The 20,439-nt window shown below is 46.3% G+C and overlaps 1 protein-coding gene across 1 annotated transcript in view; it reads right to left on the reverse strand.

The window, feature by feature from the left end:
- The window catches only part of LOC144133127 (uncharacterized), a 122,328-nt gene that overhangs the window by 35,988 nt on the left and 65,901 nt on the right, over window positions 1–20,439 (reverse strand). The window contains exons 10-20 of the mRNA XM_077665988.1: window positions 16,931–17,063; window positions 15,995–16,121; window positions 15,001–15,208; window positions 13,244–13,435; window positions 10,849–11,037; window positions 9,172–9,354; window positions 7,094–7,235; window positions 5,767–5,947; window positions 3,696–4,673; window positions 1,748–1,906; window positions 770–1,147 (exon numbers count right to left, since the gene is read on the reverse strand). Coding sequence (XP_077522114.1) covers window positions 770–1,147; window positions 1,748–1,906; window positions 3,696–4,673; window positions 5,767–5,947; window positions 7,094–7,235; window positions 9,172–9,354; window positions 10,849–11,037; window positions 13,244–13,435; window positions 15,001–15,208; window positions 15,995–16,121; window positions 16,931–17,063 — 2,870 coding nt within the window. The remainder of the gene's footprint in view (window positions 1–769; window positions 1,148–1,747; window positions 1,907–3,695; window positions 4,674–5,766; window positions 5,948–7,093; window positions 7,236–9,171; window positions 9,355–10,848; window positions 11,038–13,243; window positions 13,436–15,000; window positions 15,209–15,994; window positions 16,122–16,930; window positions 17,064–20,439) is intronic.

Consider the following 20,439-nt stretch of genomic DNA (forward strand, 5'->3'; position numbering starts at 1 on the left):
CTGTCGCCTTTCATTCTGTGTGCCACACATCTTTTTCCTCATAGAGACTTTTATGCAAAGTCTTTCCTCTGTATTACACGTTTTATATACGTTTATAATGTATCTTGTTACACTGTGCAGTTTTTATATTGGTATATCTTATGGTGCTTAATATTTTGGTTGAATATGTTTTTCATATATTTGTTCAGTTTTCAGTGTACAAATTCCTTTGCACGAAACTGACTTGTTCCGTTCTGCGTGGATTTTTTTCATTTCATTGTCTTTCTGTGCAGTGTATAACCCAGCCCATCAGGTACAGTACAAACAAAGAACAAATGAAGCACTCTAGTGTAGAACACAGGCCACGGAGCAAAACTGGCAAAAGAGATGACTACGCTTACAAGAGCCCTCTATTATTTGCCCTATAGGGTTGGACCTTCGCGGAGCATTCAATAGGCGGTATTCCAACTTAACAGCGGCAGGGTTCGGGCGAAGAAGAAATATGGCTTGTACAGCAGCAGCAGCACTCTGCCAGGGTTAATGATAAAATCGCTATGTTATTGAACGCCTTCCATGTGATGAGGATACTGAAATTTCATCAAGAAAAGAGCGGCGGTGCATCGTCTTAAGCAACGTGGCGAGGAGGATGGTGAAAGAGAGAAAGTGCACACAAATGCGTATTAGCGAGTGGAGAGTGCAGGACGAGAGCACAGTGACTGCGATCAAGCCCACGTAAGTCGGTGCTCTGGTCAGTCTTACTCCGTGACGCAGACTCAGGTTTTCATCTTACATGGGACCCCTTGCTGGTGCGATTCCATCGGGACAGCAGCCGTGTGGTGTCGTGTGGCAGCTGCAGCCAGCAAGGTCCGGTCCCCGAGCCTCTGTCTTGTTGTCCTGGCAACAGCCAAACTCGGTGTACAAGCAACAGCCCTCGCCATCGGGGCCAAGGGCCAACGATGCGTTGTCGGCGCAGCAACCATACAGAGACTCACTACAACTATCGCAGCCCTGAAAGCTAGGCCCAGAAGCCGCAGCCAATCCATCCGGACAGCAGCCGAACGGGGTTCCTTTGCATGCTACTGAACAGCCAGCAAACTTCTCGCCGTTAGCGGCCTGCAGCCCATCGGGACAGCAGCCAAACGTGGTGTTGGTGCACTTGGTATTGCATCTGTAATGGCAGAAATGAAAAGAAAGTAGTGAAATTCGTTGGGTTCAAAAAGATTATTTTCGACTTCTGCAGGCTTTTCATTGCATGGTTCTGGAAATCATGCGTACTTTTAACACTGAAACTTTGGCAGCGAACAACTCCACATCATCATTGCTTAAAGCCTTCATCACGCCTCGTCTACACCTCTACACAGGTTCTAACATTTTTGGACGTTATTAACAGCATAAAGCCTAGAAGCTTGGTCCTTGTGTTTCCACACTGCAAGCTCAAGGCTGTGGACGAATGGCTGTAAGTTTACGCGATAGCATCTGCAGCAGAGCATTTGGGTCTAAATGAGAAAACCAAGCTTTCCAGAGAACCCCTACCACCATGACACACCCATAGCCAAGCCCGTTATTCAATAGACATTTTACGTCGCACCACAAAAACGAAGCATCAACCTGTCTACTTTGTACAGTATCTGTGAAATCTCGCGCATTCATCTGCTTGCTGAGGTTGCAAATTTCATCTTTAACGTAAGGTAGCACTCGACAATAATTAAGCAAATGAAGCTGACAAGAGGACAACTATCCTCACAAGGAATGTCGTGGCCTTGCATACCCTTCAAAGTTCGGGCCCAGTGCAGCCGTGAGGCCACCAGGACAGCATCCGAAGGTCGCGTTGTAGCAGCTGACGCAGCCTTCAAAGTTGGGACCGTCGGCAGGTGACTTGTCGGGACAGCAGCCAAAGGGATAGTGTTCGCAAAAGCATCCCTCGTAACTGGGTGCACAGATAAAAGAACTTCATCAGTGAATGGCTTCAACTTCACTTCACCCGCCTCGTTAGATATTAACTATAAATTGGGACTAGCATGAGCAGCCAGAGCACACTCATACCCCTCTCAGGTATGGTGACGAATGTCGCGCTATGCACCGCGCTATGTTTCATAAGTTTGAATGAATTTGTTTCAGTAGACGGTTAATGGCTACGTTGCACGTGATCCTGTAGAGAAGATGTGCGAATGATTGCCCGATCTCTTCTACACTGAAGTGATAGCAATGAAGTAGGTGCATCTGCAAAATGAAGCTTAAAATTTATTTCTCACCGACTAAGCATTTTTTTTTGCTAAAGGCGCTTGCCAGGCACTAATCAGGTTCCTAAAGGCGTCGTGCTTATGTGACATGCAGCGACTTTGTGGCACGCGTGTCCTGAACTGACATCCTTGCTTCTCACCACATCCATCTCTTCTTACAGCGATAGCTGTTATGCGCCCGTCCCTTGCTTTCGCGCCGTAGTCGTCCGCCGTCGTTGGCGCCATAACGCGTGGGTGCTAGCGCACCCACTGGTTGCGCCGGTCAACCTAGGTCGCATAAGCCTACGAATGGCTCTGTTTGGAACCGCCGCCTAGCAGTGCAGGGGTGCATCACGGGACCACTACACCGGTGGTCACGTGTCGAAACGCCTAAACTACGCACCTAAACAGCTACCGCTGAACCTCGCGTTGCACTGTCGTAACCGTCCTGTGAGTTTTTCTTACCCTTTTACACCTCCTGTTCCCTTTTCATCAGTGGAGAGTATTCACTGGAAACATCCCTGTGGCTTTTCCTCGGCCTTTCGTTCTCCTACTCGAGCTTTCTGACGCATAAGTATTGTATGCTAAATTTTATACCATTTTCCCCAAGCATTAGCGGCTTGACAAATTAAACTAAAAAATGATATGAAAACGACCAGAAAATGGTAGAAACAAGTTCGAGGAACATTAGTACTGGCAACAAACACGCGCCCGATTTGATCGACGTTTGCCAGTGTGTCAGAAAAAAAAAAACTCTCTAGCATGCGCGAAACAATTCCACATATTGTTCCGCACATGATTTTACGTTTCAAGATTGACCTAGCTTGGAGTCCCAACGCTCTCTAACAAAGCACACAGCAAAGAAAAAATATCCCAGGATATGCAATCAACTCATCATCATCAGCCTGACTACGCACACTGCAGGGCAAAGGCCTCTTCTATGTTTCTGTAATTAACCCTCTGCTAGACCAGCTGCGCTTGCTCTATTCCGCAAACTTCTTAATCTCATCCGCCCACCCAACTTTCTTCCGCTCCCTGCTACGCTTGCTTCCTCTTGGAATCCACTACGTTACCTTTAAGGACCAGCGGTTACATTGCCTTCCCGTCATATGCCCTTCCCAAGACCATATCTTCCTCTTGATTTAGACTAGGATTTCATTAACCCGTGTTTGTTCTCTGACCCAATCTGCCAGCTTCCGGTCTTTCGACGTTGCAGCCTGTCATTTTTCTTTCCATAACATCAACTCATAATCAACCCATATTACGCACTAAATTCATTTCATTGATTTTGTGACCTTGAAAAAAATATAGCGAAACGCAGGACGAGGGACAGGGCACATTCACAAAAAAAAGGACACCTTGCCGTATGTGTGCTTTGTTCGCTGTCTTGTTCCTTCAAGCTGGTTGCTAAAAATATAGCAGCATGAAACAAATAACACCAACCAGGACCTATCCAAACTATAGTTGCTATCTCAGTCGAGGCCACAGCATACGTACTCAGGACCGAGGGCAATGGTGACGTTGTCTGGGCAGCATCCATGTGTTGTGCCACTGCACAGGCATCCGTCGTCAGTGGCCGCCGTAATGTTGTCACGGCAACAACCAAATTCGCTCACCACGCAACAACCCTCTCCCCTGGGTCCCAACGAGAAGGTAGTGTTATCCTCGCAGCATCCGTACAGTGAGTTCGTGCAGTTTCCACAACCTTCATAATCGGGTCCCCCGGCCGCTGTGATCATGTCCGGGCAGCAGCCGTATTTTGTGGCTTCGCAATCCTCTACGCATCCTTCAAATCCCTCTCCAATGGCAGCTGTAACGCCATCGAGACAACACCCGAACGTGGAGTTGGTGCAGTTGATGCCACCCTTGAAGTCCTCTCCGATCGCCGATGTCTTCCCGTCGGGGTAGCGTCCAAACAGGGTGTTGTCCCCTTCTGGGGGCTCCAATCCACTTCCTTCGATATCGTCACCATCAAGTCCTTCTGGTACCAAGGCTGGCGTAATGCCGTCCGGACAACGACCGTGGGTCGAAGTGGAGCAGTTCGTGTCGGGCGGTATTTGAAATAGGTCTGGGCAACCCTCGTTGTTTGGTCCTTGTGCCACCGACAATCCATCAGGACAGCAGCCGTGAGTCGTCACATGGCATAGCTTCTTTTTGCCGGACCTGTCGACACAGTTCAGGCCTCCCGGGCCGTCCGCAGCCGTCACTTTGTCAGAGCAGCATCCGAACCGGGAATAGGCGCACGAAAGAACACCGGCGCTCGTTGCCACGGCACAGTTCGTCTGGCTCGAGTCGGCGGCGGAGGTGATGCCATCGGGACAGCAACCCCATTCGGTCGTGTTGCAGTTGGCGGAGGCGGTCTCGGCAGTGGCTGAGAAGCAGCCTTCATAGTTGGGACCCTTCGCAGCGGTTTTATTGTCAGGGCAGCAGCCGAATTGTGTGCCGTTGCAGAAGGACATCTTCTCGCAGCCCTTCCTGCAAGTCCAGACCAAAGAAAGGTGAGACAAGCATCGGCCAAACACTATTCACAGGTTTAAAGTGGCGGGCTGCACATCGCACGAAAGTTGTGTGGTGTGACAGTGCTTCAGGTCAAAAGTCAGTGAAAGTGATGCTGCTTTAGGTAACGGGTCTAATGGGACATCAATCATTATGGAGCAGCCAGTATAATCAACATAAGTGTGCACTCGACAGGAGTGTGTAATGTGAATATTTGACTGTTAGCTGCGATTTAATTTTTTGTCATGAACTCACCGCACCGCTACTGTCCCGACAAAGTCCTGGCGAGCTGCCAAGTTCGACGGCCAGGCCAGCGCAACCAACTGTCAACAAAACATAAGCACGCGGTACCGCCACGCGTGCCGCTGCATCTTGGCGCGCTGCCAAAGTCGTGCTGCGGATGGTGTCAACAATAGCACAAAACTGGAGGATGAGCTATAACGAGGTAAAGCTTTAATATCCAGCTGAGCCAGTACCATCGCCAGCCATTGTATCTCTGCCAACTTCCGGAGCCACTTCACCTAATCGTCTGTCGCTCCGAGCACAGCACCTCAAGATATCTGCGGGACTGCACAGACGACTGGCTGCCAGTACTACGCGCCTAAGATTACTGCAGCTGAAGCAGAGCTATGCGCTAAGTTTTCAGAGTTGTTAGGTGAATTTCCTGTTGCGCATCATTTGTTCAAAACGGGAACAGGGCTACCAGGCCTGAAATTTCCTAAGTGCATTGCATTTTCTTCAGTCTCTGCCGTGTCGAAGTGTTGCACTACGTGATAACTATATGTTATTTTGAAGCAGTAATTAAAATTATAGGTTACGCAGGAAAAGAGCAGTCAGCACCGAAGTGATGAACTACAAAATTCTGTCATTTTGAATTGGGCATGAGATGAAAAAAATGCATAATTTCTGCACCAAAATATTTTACTTTTTTAACTCGCAGAAAGTTTAACAACTGCATTGTCACAAAGAATGCAGGTTAGGCACCACAATCTCGGAAAAAGATCTACATCTGAACTTGTAATTCAGAGAAAACAAGGTGCAGAATGAGAACATGGTCAGGAACTAGGCTCACATGAATGGTCCCGAAGCAGGAGTGACGCCATCTAGGCAGCAGCCAAACTCCGTGGCGTTGCAGCCTCCCTCAACCGGAGTGACATTGGGGCAGCCCTCATAGTTGGCGCCAGAGGGCGTCATGCCATCAGGACAGCAGCCATGCTTGGATTTCTTGCAGGCTGCCTCAAAAATCACTTCGTCTGGAAAATATACAAGCCCAAACTTAACGCTGAAGAAATCTTCGAGATGAGCCTTTCATATTGCGTTAGAGAGATGTAGAATTAGAAAAATTATGAGTTACCAGCTTTAAATCAGCCAGAATATGTAAGAAACAGCGCTAGATAGCCCAAAGATTGAAGCCCTGACTGTTGTTGGGTACAAATTAAGTCTACAATAAAGATTTAGCCATATTCAGGGCCGCAGAACAGAATTCTTCAACGACCAAAAATAGTTGGTTGTTAAAACTTCTCTTGTTACCTAAGTAAGAAGCTCATCACAAGAAAAAAATTATAAGCTCCAGAGTTTTGATACCTGCCATGTTCAATATAGCCAAACACTGAACAGCTAATTTTGTTTACTGTTTTGATTGACCAGCGGAATAATACAGGACGCTGCGGACCGTGGTGCAGTGTTACCAACTGCTGTTTCTTTAGGCTGTATCCTACTACAGAAAAGAATATATGCATGTTATCTATGGATGAGTATAGGATAAGCATCACTAAACATGCCGTACATGTCCAACTGGCAGTACAAAGCTGCTTCGACGTGAAGCATATAGCGAAACTGATGCAAAGTTTTAATCACAGACATGAATCTTAACAACCTGTAAATTTCCGCTTTAATGCCTACTGTCGCGAATTCCCAACATACCGACATACAGAACTCACATATGTTTGCTATTAACATGCTCTCAGCTCCAAGATTTTCGGTCAGAGTGCTTGGCGCCACTATGAAAAAGCTGAGAACATAACAAAGGCGTGAATGTTCGACTTCCAGCCAGCCACCAGAATCTCTTAGTCTCTTATTTTTTTACTAGTGTGGGCAAAACCGGTACGCATTTATTGAATTAAAATTAATCCATTGTCAATGGGCCTTAGAGTTGGTTCGAGACCTGAAACTTCGTCAACTCGACTAGCTGCATAAATGACCAAATCCTAATTGTTCCCAATTGGCGACATACCTATATCTCAAATTTTAAGGGAGCTAACAAATTACTGACTGAAGTTTGACTGTGAATACGTAAGCTACCATAATGTGGAACTAATGAATTTTTACACAAATTCCTTCATAATTATGGCGTTAAAATGTTAAGCAAAACTTCATCAAAAGCGAAAAAATGGTCACACCTTCGTCACAGGCATTCATGTTACACGACTCAGAGTCAAATGGCTTTTTGCCGATGTCACAATTCTTGGAGGCGGCTGGCTTCCCTTTGACGTGACAGATGACAGTTCTCGTGCGCTGCCCTCCTCCGCAAGGCGTGGAACACTGCAAGGGATGCGTCGTGCCCCCACTGACAATCTAGCAAAAGCCAAGCATTTCCATGCTGCGGCACAAGTCTATGGCACAAACATATCCGTCTCTGTTACAGAGTACTATGAGGGAATATCTACAAACTTGTCGGGGAAAACCCGCGACTTCAAACGGGGCGAAGACGAGAACGGCATAGAACGAGCAGTAACCTGCAAGTAAGTTTTACTGAAAAAACACTCGCAGCAGCAAAATGGGTATCTGCCCATCACAAAGAAAAAAAAATGAACAAACCAAAATAATCTCACGTAAAGGCGGGCTAGGTAACCATAAAAGCGTGAGATCATCTTGGTTTGTTCATTTTTTCTGTTTTCTTTTTTCTGTGTGATGCTCAGATACCAATTTTGCTGTTACGGTTGTTTTTCCAATAAACCTTAGTTGCAAGTTACCGCTCATCCTGTGCCGTTCTCGTCTTCGTCCTGTTCGAAGTCGCGGTTTTTTCCCCACAAGTATGTCGGACCAACTGGCCCAAAACCTACCTTTGTTGAGTGTCTACAATGATAATCATTTTTTATTACTACTCTCTTACGATGTACAGCCAACAAGTTAATTATGAAAAAAATTCTTTCCTGAGTTTTTCCTCCTTAAGTATGAAGAAGTGACCGCATCTGTAGTAACATATAGCAGCACAGTTAAGCACATGACTTCAGAGCCCAGCTAGGAAACAACAAAGCAAACAAATAGATTCCTATCGGGCACAACAAACTCTTGAGTGCAACATTCAACAAAAAGATCTGTTTATCGTAACAGCTAAACATTTCTCGTTTATTCAATGTGCCAGCATGTAAAAACAATATACTCGAGAAAGAGAAGGTATACCACCGCATTTGTCTTGGCCCTCATCTTTCACCATAGCTCTGTCTATTCTGTTCAATTTCGATCCCGGCCACGGCGGTCTAATCGATGGAGGCGAAATTCTAGATGCCCGTGTACTGTGCGATGTCAGTGCACGTTAAAGAACCCCAGGTAAGCGAAATTTCCGGAGCCCTTCACTACGACCTCCCTCATAGCCTCAGTCGCTTTGGGACGTTAAACACCCATAAATGAATTCAAATATTCTTTTCAATTATTGTTTAGGGACCAATTTTTATTTATTGACCTTTGTTCACATCAAGGCTGGAGTTCTTTGAGGCTGACCTGGTATTAATTTCTCTTCACAGTCCATTTGCCAATGTGCCCACGAAGATTAGTAAAACACAAAGGCAAACCATAATGATTGCCTCTCCCAAGCTACAGCTGGAAAAAAAATCGTAAAAAAAAGATGTGAGCAGTCCACCTGTTGATAGGGAACGAAGATATCACTGCACTGAAATAAACTACCACTACAGGACTTCACTCTCGCAGTATTGAGGCGATAGGGTTAAGGTTCCTGTTGTTGATGATGTCCTCAGGCTGAATGGCACCTGTTGTGTAGAAAATACGGCCTCGTTGTCCTCGGCCTCGGCGTTGTGAGCGAAATATCTCCGCAGAAGCAACCTAGGTTCCTGGGTGACGACCTTGTGGCGTCAACACAACCTGCCCACCGGACTGTGAGCAAACTAACCACCGTGGCGGGGGGCAGTTACATTAATGATTGATCGGTAGAGGTTGCTCGGGAAGGTTAGCCACAAGCCCAAGTGGTGGCAGCGCCTGCCATCGCCGGGAATTGGCGCATGCTTTAAAACCGCTGCACCACTGCGCAAGGAATGGTATAGGACTCCCAGGGACGCATGGATGTCAATCTGAGAATGACCAATTCCGCATATCTTGGCATATAACTAATGAAAGCTATCGCGTCATGCCCTTGAGGCTGAGCTTCACTGTTCCTTCCCATTTTTGTTCTTGAATACAAAGAAGTTCCAAGAAACTCAGAATGATTTACTTCACTTTGTAAAAGAACTGAGGAATGTCTCACCTTGTTCCATGGAGCAGCAATCCAGATTCCACTGCAAAACTCCTCAACGAAGCACTCTCTTGTCGAGTCCAATTTGCTTGCTGGATCACAGTTGCCGTCAGACGTTTTGTGGATGCTTCCATCGATGACGGTGCCGCAGAATACTTGGCGCGTCTGCATTCCTCGCCCACACTGCGTCGAGCACTGAAAAAAACATAAATCATAAAGGGCAATTTGACTTCGAATACAACCTTGTGGGTGTGATCTAGATTCTTTTTTGAAAAAAAAAAACAAAGCCTCAGCTGTAAGATAACTAGCGAAATTCAAATCGTGAATACAAGACATAGATGTAAGGTTGTCTGCGTGCTTCTTTTTACTTGAGTGCCATGATATTGACTTTATAATAAAGGAAGCCAACCCATTAAAATACGCTGTGACCCCAAGCTCCCAGCTGCTAAGGTTTTGTGCTTGTTTTCCCTAACATGGCCTAGAGAGAAAGGTCTGTGATATACAATGCAGCTCAGCAGGTTTATTCTACAGGCCAGCAAACGAGGACACATCAGCCTATAATCAATTCAGTTGATTTGTTGTACTCCCAATAGTCAAAATTCTTCACAGAGTAGAGGGGCTTCGAATATACAAAATACAGAGTAAACTATAACAAGAAAATGAGTGAATTTAAAGCGCTGTGCTGACCACACTTGATAATTCGAAACAGAACGAACTGCAAATTTTTGTTCGAAATATGCGGAGTTTGAATATCAATGACACAGAAAGAAACTCTTTAATTAAAAAAAATGGAGAATTTTGCCGGCGTTTAAAAGTCGCTGGCATGCTACTCTGCATGGGGAAGAGAATTAAGGAGATAAAAATGGGAGAGGGTGGTGCTGAAAAGGTGAAACAAAAGAACTAAATAAGAGAGAAGGTAAAATGAGGCCATTTATTGCGTATTAAAGTGCATCAGCGAGTAATGATGTAACATGAAATGACGAAGTGCATAATACGACAAAGGGGCTAATATTATTCGGACTAAGCACTCATAATAAGGAAGTAATTACTCATTGGCATCCACCAAAGCGCAGCATATTTTTTAACTGTGAATTTTCTGAGAAAGCTGTATAGCCTTACTTTTCAGCCGCATGGATCCGCTTGGGTGGATGCCAATGAGTAATTACTCTCTCATTACAAATGTACTCCACGTTGGGCCGCCGTGGTGGCTCAGCGGTTATGGTGCTCGGCTGCTCACCCGAAAGACGCGGGTTCGACAGCGGCCGCGGCGGTCGAATTTCGATGGGGGCGAAATTCTAGAGGCCCATGTACTGTGCGATGTCAGTGCACGTTAAAGAACCCCAGGTGGTCGAAATTTCCGGAGCCCTTCACTACGGCGTTCCTCATAGCCTGAGTTGCTTTGGGACGTTAAACCCCCATAAACTATAAATCCCCTTTGGGGATTCCTCGAAACATTTGACCATGCACTTCATCATTTAATATGCCAGAAGCAATTTGACTACACTTGATGCTGACCACAGTGTCAGGATAAACCGATAGTATTAATTAAATCAGCCTAAGGAGAGCCCGCTGCACCAGAAAATGTGTTATTAAGACAGAATTCTGATGTCCATCAAAGAAAGATGGTGGGGAGAGAGGCTGCGGGCAAGAGGTTGCAAGAGGGAGTGGGGCGAGTATAAAGTAACTCACAAGGCTCCATTCGGAAGCGTACCACTTGTGCTGGCACTGGGCGCCAGGGGCGCTGTCGTCCTCGTCGCACGGCCTGGTCGTGTTGGGCCGCTTCTCGTCGTCGCAGTATTCGTCGGGAAAGGGAATCCCTTTATCATTGGCGCATAACACCTGCCGGGTCTCAATGCGCGAGGAACACGGAGTCTCACACTGTGAGTAGAGAGAGGACAGCGCATGTCAAGGTTGTAAACGTTGCAAGGGAAGTTTCTCACCCAGAACTGCACATTAACCAGCTGGGTACTTCGTTATAAAAAAAAAATTAACAGAGGAAGCAGAACAAATGAAAAGGCACAGACACTGCACCATCAGCTGTTCGTCCACTGTCTGTTGGTCGTGTTTTCTTTCTGGTCCTTCATGTTGTGCTATTTTTAATTCTTTCCCTAAGGAATAACTTACATAAAAGCAGTGTCCACCCAAGAACATTCGAAAGTTTTTATTGCGAACAGGTAAAAATAAAATGATCCAATGTAGCCAAAACATTTACGATAAATTTCATTCCGAAGCGTATGCGAGAATAGCGGAATTTAGTTGATGAACGAATGCAACCCAGGCGGGCCTTAAAAGCGACCTTTTCCGAAGTTTTGTCTCTATTAACCCACTCACGGTAATTCCGGAGAACGCAAATACCGAGCGCCAGCTAGATTGGCTTCCACGCACTGCACGCCAGCAAGTAACGGAGGCTGTGCAACTGCGAGCTAGAGATGCTGTACTGCATTACAGCTGTGTCGTGACTGTCGACGTGAACGGCGAATGGTTCTTGCAAGGTCCACGCCGCTGCTTCCAGGGGGCGTCGTCAAGTGGGAGAAGCATGTACGGGCGTTGACTACCTGGCTACCCACCCTCCATGCAGCTGTACCTTCCGTGGAGTTTTCGGTATGTGCGTGGTAAAAAAATTGGTGCGATAAAAAAGAGTACCTTGGTGCAAAAATTTGCCCTTCTAGTGGTTATCTGTGTATCGCTCCGAACCCTGCCCTGCCATCCGAGCTGGCAGGTCCCGCTATAGTCGGATACAACTCAAGAACCAAGCGGCAGATGCCCCCCGAAGGATACTCTCCACTCAATGGCGGTTGCCGATTCGCACGTCGTTGTGGTTAATTCCCTTGGACTTGCTTGGTTACATCGCAGGGAGTGGCAGATGGAAGGGCGGCGTCAGATGGAAGTACGGCGTGGCAGATGTAACTATGGCGTCATGAAAATCGGCTGACACAATTGGTTGGAAGGCCTCCTTTTGAGGGGCATCTGCAGCTTCAACCTTGAGTTGTCGCTCGGGAGTTCCTTTCATGGCCAAACATGCTCGGTAAGCCGTCGAACCCGGCGGATATGTCGAAATCGAATAAGATAGCGAAATAGTTTGATATATTGACAGTTCAGTTTATAAAAAATTGCAGCCTATAAGCAAGAACGCAATGTGGCCAGGCTAGTGACTCGCTTCTTGCGTCGATGCGTCACTTGCCGGCTCGATGGGAGGGCAGCGCTTACTGGGAAGCGTTAGCCTTTCCTGCTTCGCATCAAAAGCAGTAGGGAAAAGTACTTAAGGTCTAGCCATCGCCTAACAAAAGACGTTGAATGCAATTATCATTGCGCTAGCAGTAGAGTAATCTCATTAAAGACAGTGTGCAGTTAGTTCATGCGTCGCTTTCAGCAGCGTAGCACGCGAGAGCAGCCGCTAGAGGTTAGTTTGGTTGGCTTCACCGCATTACGGTAGTGTGGTGTGAAAAAGGAGCGCGACAAACCGAAGTAGGCAGACGTTCCCAGAGCCCGCCAAGGGCCTGGATAGAACTGAGGAACGACACCTCAGAAGGCTGCAAACGGGGCCTTTTCTAAGCCCTTCGATTCTAAAACACATAGACCCAACTTTTTCGGGGTACTGTAAATTTTGTGAGACGTGGGCAGACGCATATCATATGGTATGGGCCTGCCAGAAAAATCCGCAAATAAAGAGTAAATCAGCCAACGAGAGAGGGCTGGGAGGCGACCTTGTCCGGCTGCTTGGACCTGGAGTCCCAGAGGGCTGTGGTCCAAAGAGCTTGGGCAGCGGCTACCACCAATGGTGTCCCGCAATTAGGACTACCACCCAGGCAAGGGAGTGGTGAAATCCTCCACTCTCCTCTAAAACCTGCCCCAGTGCATAATAATAAAGTTTTACTACCATCACCGCCACTACTAATTCCCCATGGATCAATACCGGCTATTAATGAAAAAGTACAATGTCTTGTGCTTTGCTTCAAACGTAATCTCAACGAGCCCCTCATGCCTCTTCCTGTCTCATCAAGAGCCTATCCCACAGGTCAAAAGCATGAATTCAGATATGAGACAAGTATTGAATCAATCAGTCGACAAAAGTGCATATACTCACGCCGGACCAGGGCGTAGTGACCCACTCCAGACCGTCACACGGTCTCAGCTCACACGTCCGGTTGGTAGGCGGTTTTGTCGCCTCATCACAGCCCGTGTGAATGAGCGCATCCTTTCCGAGAACATTTCCACTGATTCGGTTGGTGCACTGGACATCTCGAGTCTGAGTCCCTATTCCACACAGCCTGTCGCACTGAAGGAACAAAGCCACAGAACTTTATCATTCCAATGATATGTCATAAGCAATGTCGTAGCATACATAACATGAACAAAGAAAAAGGCAGACATGAAGCTTCAACTTTACTGCTCGCAAATTGAGGACTTTCTGCACTGCAGAATCATAGCGAGAAATGCAGAGTATTCAAGAAAGATATACACAACAGTGGGTACAATACACCTTTTTTTTTCTGCGGTTTTTTGGTTCAGTCAGTTTATTCTGTTAAAAGAGTGTACTGATTAATCCGTGACCATACAAGAAAAATGTTAAATGAGAATGCCATTACACCCTCGGCCGCAGTTATCAATCAGCAATGAAAACTGCAGTCTAAAGGACCAACAAAGGTGAATACAGTGGATTCTCTACAATGTGAATACTGAAATGTGGCGAAAAATTTTCGTATCATCCAAGAAAAAACAAAACCCGCATGCAAAAGCATGGAAATAGCATTCGCGCAGATTTTCTTACGGCAGATGGCATCTATTTACTGTCGGGCGCCACTCCTAAGGGCTCGCGGCCATGTGTTCCTAGTGTCTGTCTACGTTGATTCGTCCCAAAGTTCATGCTGGCCCAAAAATGGATTCATACCGACTGGCCCAAAGGAATGCCATTTTATATACCACGAGGCTAGCGTTTAAGGCGTCAGTTATGTGAGAGCAACGCACAATTGTTGAGGATGCGGTCGCGGCTGGCGTGGTCGTTTCATTTGTAGTAGCTCGGGATAGTGTCCATAACACTCGTAATTCCAAACATTGTATACGTTGCACTACCTCCAGAGAATTTCACAAACTCATATCATCTCGTAATTTGTATCAACCTTAATTGAGTCATCGAGATCCTAGTGTATTAACAGAAATAACAAGAAGCTACACATGATTCCAAGATTAGTGTTCAGGAACACTGCCAACATTTTTTCAGCCATGAAAGGCTGTCATAGTTGTGGCGGGAAACGCGAATTTCGGCATCATTTATACCCAACGAAACAAAGACAGTGTTGCGTAATTTTACCACACACATCCTTCCAAGCTGTCCTTCAAAACTAAGGAAAGGGAATGAAAACGAAACTGGGCTGCGTGTAGACGGGACTGCCTGTTGTTGCAATATTTATCAGCAGGTGTGCCACCGCATCTTTTGCCATGAGGCCCACTTTGCCAGCCTTCATGCTAATTGCAGCCTTATGATTAAAAAAGAGCATGGACGGGGAAAGAACATGAACGATCATGAGGTTTCATGCTTGGCTTGTGTTTCTCATTATTCGTTTGTAGTGCTCTTTTATGGATGGTAATGTAAAAAACAACCCTGCGCAAGCAGCATCAGGCGAAGAATGTACTTTTTATTTTACAGTGTCAGCGCAGCTTTACTATACTTAAGCTCCTTGAGAGCTGGCAACTGAAACCCTGCAGCACTGATCCTGATGTGTTTATCTATAGAATAAAAGCAAGGCGAGTTTTTTTTTTGCTGATATCAACTCTTTTTAATTGCTGTCAGAATGCCCTACCACTTGCTGCTACTGAAAAGATGCCGTGAAGCCTTTGACTTGCCTCTGACCAGGTGCCCGCGACCCAAGAGGGGCAGGCGCCGGAGCTGCACTCCTGACGCCTCTCCGGCTTTTGTCCGACTGACTCGAGGCAGTGCGAGTCTTCCGTCAGGACACTGCCAATCTGGGTCTTTTGTAGGCATAACACTACCCGAGACTGGATGCCTTTTCCGCATGTCATGGAGCATTCTTCCCATTCGCCAACAAACCACCTGAAAACGTGAAAAACGCGAATTGGTACGCAGGATATCGCTATAGAAACAGCTTACGCGGAAATGATGACCCTTGTAAACCACTGATTCACAATTTGAATCTTCCACCGAATAAAGATATATACAGACTGCCACCTGGCACCTGCTCACAAAACACGTGGTTTCACACATGCAGTCTGAATAGAAATGAGTAACAAGAGAGTTACCTGCCCTATAGTGCACACACTCGCTGGAGGACAGGCCACTCCCTTTTTAATCCCAAGCAGGGATATTCGTGCTGAGAGTGTAGGGGAAATGACCCGGTTTTTCGATGTATTGAAATTTTGTACTTTACGGAATAATACAACAGCCTGCGATTCTTTTCGCTAAGTTTGAGTGCCATAGAGGCGTTGTATATTAAATAAAGGCGGCTGAAATCCCGATTGGGAACATCCTTACACCGACAACGACATACGTGTCGAAACTATCGCTTTACGTCACAATGGCATACACGCCGCAGCGTAGTCTATAACACGGACGGCGATGTCTCCTGTCCTTTCGTGGGCGATCGAAGCAGCTATAGTCACTCACAAACGAGTTACTGGTGAACATTTTACGGCGCAAAAGTGGTATTCGCAGCGTAGCAGTACGCTGCTGCACCACTTAGTTATCTACCGGATTACCAAATAATATTCTTTTTTACTTTTCAAGAAGTTATATAAGCCTCATATGTGGGAATATCAGTCTGGATGAAAAATAATTACCAGGAGAAACAAGCAAGACAAAAGAAAGTCGTTGTTAACTCACGTCACAGAGCATAGTTTTTGGTGGCAGACTTTTGTGGCCTCAGGCTTGATGGTCGCATTGCAGAGGTCGTCGGACACTCTGTTTAAAGTCGTCGAGCTCGTGCAATATACAAGGCGGCTCTGAAGACCTGAACAAATACAGCAAAGACCGCCGCTTAGAAGCCATACTTGTTAACAAGGCAGTAAATCTACAATAAAGAGCCTCTGCGATGTACCTCGTTTCCTATCCGTTCATCCTGGAATGCCTATTATACACAGTAGGCTGCAGGAGAGATTTGAAAAGGTTCAGATCGGTCTTGAACACTCGGTTCATTCTCCTTACACGCATCTGATTATCTGTTCTTGGGGGCTTTTGTTTTTCAGTGTAATTGATATTCGACTGCCACAACCACCTGGGATCCTAAGCGGATCCTCAGAACATGACGCCAGATCATCTCACTGATTCAGAGCAGTAGATCTAGGGCTACATAGTGTGAAAATCCCTACGCGCCCCCCCCCCCCCCCAATCGAGTAATCCTTCCTTTATCTCATCTCTCGTAGCTTTCAGATCTCAACATCAATAATGTTCATTACATTACTTTTTAAATGCAGTAACACGAAGTTAGCCTGTGTCCTGGCTCTGGTGTCGATACTGACCTGCCCCACTTTTATTGCCTATTCGCCGCTTGAATATGAATGTTTTTTTTGCATTGTAAATGCTTCTCTTTAGGTTTTTACACTAGGCCGAGAAAACCCATTCACAGAGGGTTTATTGCTGAGGACATTGCTTGTTTGGTTAATGAGAAATATCTTTAGATAAAGCTGACTGCCTTTGGTGTTTCCTTTGAACTTTTCAATCAGCACTAATGCGTCACAAACGTTTGACGCTGTAGACCTCAGGCAGCTATGCATATGGTCGAAAGGCGCCAAAGAGTGGCGAGAAAAGACGTTGACGCACCTTCCCCACATGTTTTGGTGCATGGTCCGAAGTCTCCGGAGTCCCATTTGTAGGAGCCTGGCCGTGGACGACTAACGCCGGTAGGGACTGCGTACTCGTACTCGATACCCTGGTTCTTTTCCCGGCAGAGGAGCTACGCAATAAAAAGTTTGGAAATAAATTTTTCTGACATTAATAAAGGTCAGTAATGAACAGATTTGCAGCGTTAATTCATGGCTCAAAAATAAGCTAATAAATGCCAGTTCAGACAGCAAGCAGCAGCATTACTCAGTGAAAATGTTGACTATCTTAAAAAGACAATTTATCGGAAAAACAGATTCTACTCAGCGTCAAAGGTAAAATAAGAAAAAGAAAGAAGAAAAAGTTTGCATGGCTGGAGCTTGGGCAGCTGCAGTGAGTTGAAAACTTTATGACAGTGCCACTTTTTTCAGCTTAACAAAGGTAATTAGTACCAAACGTTCATTTAGTGTGCAAGGTATATGCCTTCCAGCCAGCTGCCTCCCCCCCACGTGCCCTTTATTACAACAAGAGCAGTGACGACGGCGAGAGGACCCCCCCCCCCCCCCAATTCTCTTCCCCCTGGACGCCAAGAGGGTTCCCACGAATTGGACAACATAATCCCCGTCCAGTATCCCTCCCCAATAAATGCACCAAAGGTACCACCACCACCACCAAGAGCAGGGGCGGACTTCGGCGGATCTCTGACGTCGCGCACCTCCTATCCACATCCATCCGCGCCGATGTCCCCCGTGCGAATACCGCTTTAGCAACGGCGCCGTAGCTGCTTTGTTCGCATACATGTGTTGTGACGTCGTAGACCGGCGTTCTGATGTCCAAATTTTGTGCTATAGACGGCGGACGCCTATTTTTGTGCTAATGGGACATCTAATGCTTACGAACTAATATAAGGGGAACGCGCGAAGAGCTTCCAGCGCGGTCAGTCTAGAGCCGCTGATAATAATAATAATAATAATAATAATAATAATAATAATAATAATAATAATAATAATAATAATAATAATAATAATAATTGGTTTTTGGGGAAAGGAAATGGCGCAGTATCTGTCTCATGTATCTTTGGACACCTGAACCGCGCCGTAAGGGAAGGGATAAAGGAGGGAGTGAAAGAAGAAAGGAAGAAGAGGTGCCGTAGTGGAGGGCTCCGGAATAATTTCGACCACCTGGGGATCTTTAACGTGCACTGACATCGCACAGCACACGGGCGCTTTAGCGTTTTTCCTCCACAAAAACGAAGCCGCCGCGGTCGGGTTCGAACCCGGGAACTCCGGATCAGTAGTCGAGCGCCCTAACCACTGAGCCACCGCGGCGGGGCCCGCTGATGAACAAATCGGAAAAATCGAGCTTGTAGTTTCCCTCCGTTTGGATGCATTATGCGCAACTGTCTCCTATGGTCTTTGAAGGCATTTCGTTCACTGTGCGGAAGTGAAAACCCATTAGGTTATTGAATTTACACGAAGGCATGGGAAAATGATTCCGGCGTTTTCAGTCCTTTTGTAATAAGTGCACCATCCATATGGCGGAAGGGGCCGCTACCTGTCAAGGACTGCCAGCCAGCCTCTAACCGCGCACGCGCAACTCCCCGTCTGCCAGGCCTGCGTGCCGGGGGCGGGGAGAAACATCTTTTCTCGTGGAAATTAAAGTTGTTCAATCAATCAATCAATCAATCAATCAATCAATCAATCAATCAATCAATCAATCAATCAATCAATCAATCAATCAGTCAATCGATCGGTCGATCGATCAATAAGTGCCGGATATAAGAGGAGCTAGAAACGTCCAGCTCTAGCACGCGCATGCATGGCGAAACTCGCACGTATAAGCAAGTTCTTGGTATCACTTCATCTAGCCGGCCGAAAAGCAGACAACGAAAACAAGAAGAAGGCTGGCCGCAGGAAACGCGAGGACGCGCTGTCTGCCCATGGAAGTAGCGGTGCGGCAAAGTCACTGTCGCTGTTCCCGGACTATAAACCTTTTTGGTGACAGCACCGCACGTGCGCACGCGGCCGACTTTTGCTAATGGAAATGTGGCAATAAAAAATTGAAAGGGTGCACTTCAGTCTCCTTACGTGCGAAAATGCGTAAGCATTTAGAGCACCGCACGTGTCGGCATCCAAGAACGGACAGAGATCGACGCTGCTTCTTGTGCAGACATGTCTTTTTTGTCTTTTGTGACGTCATCAACTCGTTGACAACTTGTTTAGACATGTTCCTATCCCGTGATTAGTCCAATCACACGAGTGGTTGATGACGCCACTATCGCTATTACAGCGCTGATAGCGTGAATATTATTGTCACTATTATTACGGTCACTAACTACTTACTGTCACTAACTATTACTATCACTAACTATTACTATCACTATCACTGTCTATTCCTGTCACGGCTGCCAGCTCCCCAATTTTCAATCTTTAAAGGATGTATTTCGTTACAACTCAGAGAATGCATTTACTACCGTAATCAAAAACGTCAGAAGTTTCCGAAAATACTGCGAAGAATTTAAGCTACTTGCCACATCAGGAATCGCGTTTGTTGACGTTTTCATTCTGATAGAGATTAATGTTACCGACACGTTCTCACTTCCGGGCTGTCAGTGCCGTTTTGAGACGCGGACACATCAACGAGGGTGCGGAATCGCTATCCTTATAATAGACACGCGTGACATTACACCCATCTGCTCAAACTTCGCTGATGCGTAATGCTTAGCGCTGATGATATCATGTGGCGATCGATGCTCAAGTCTCGTAGATTTTTATCGGCCAACTTGCAACAGCGTAGCCCGTTTGCTGTTGGAACTCGATGAAACGTTGAAGTCACGGAACTCTGGATGGACTATGTCCTGTGGGAAACCTGAATATAAATACCGTGTGTCCTGAAGTGGGCTCCGTCTTAGGTTATATACTAGTCCTTCCTTTCGTCGTGCGGTGTTTCCAATACAATAACAGCTCCCACGCGTGAAGAAATAGTTGGTGACCACTTAACAACGTCGTCTCTTCACCACAACGCTTTTCAAGCTCCAAACGGCTCCTCTGCTTCTTGAGTTACTTTGCAACGTTCTGCTGATCACTATGTCGTCGTCTGTGTTTCGTCGCCATCTTTTCAATTGCCAACTGCACTTCGAAACACCGCTCCCAATAATTTAATCTATGTCACTGTAACTGGCCAGACGGCCCTAGATAACCTGATTAGCAGATATAATTGGACGACCCTAAATAAGCCCCATTCACCACAGATGATCTATAAAATATTCTTCGTAGAAATAGATAATAATAATAATTGGTTTTTGGGGAAAGGAAATGGCGCAGTATCTGTCTCATATATCGTTGGACACCTGAACCGCGCCGAAAGGGAAGGGATAAAGGAGGGCGAGAAAGAATAAAGGAAGAAGGAGGTGCCGTAGTGGAGGGCTCCGGAATAATTTCGACCACCTGGGGATCTTTAACGTGCACTGACATCGCACAGCACACGGACGCATTAACGTTTTTCCTCCA

The sequence above is a fragment of the Amblyomma americanum genome, chromosome 5 (assembly GCF_052857255.1).
Source record: "Amblyomma americanum isolate KBUSLIRL-KWMA chromosome 5, ASM5285725v1, whole genome shotgun sequence".
Classification (NCBI taxonomy): Eukaryota; Metazoa; Arthropoda; class Arachnida; order Ixodida; family Ixodidae; genus Amblyomma; species Amblyomma americanum.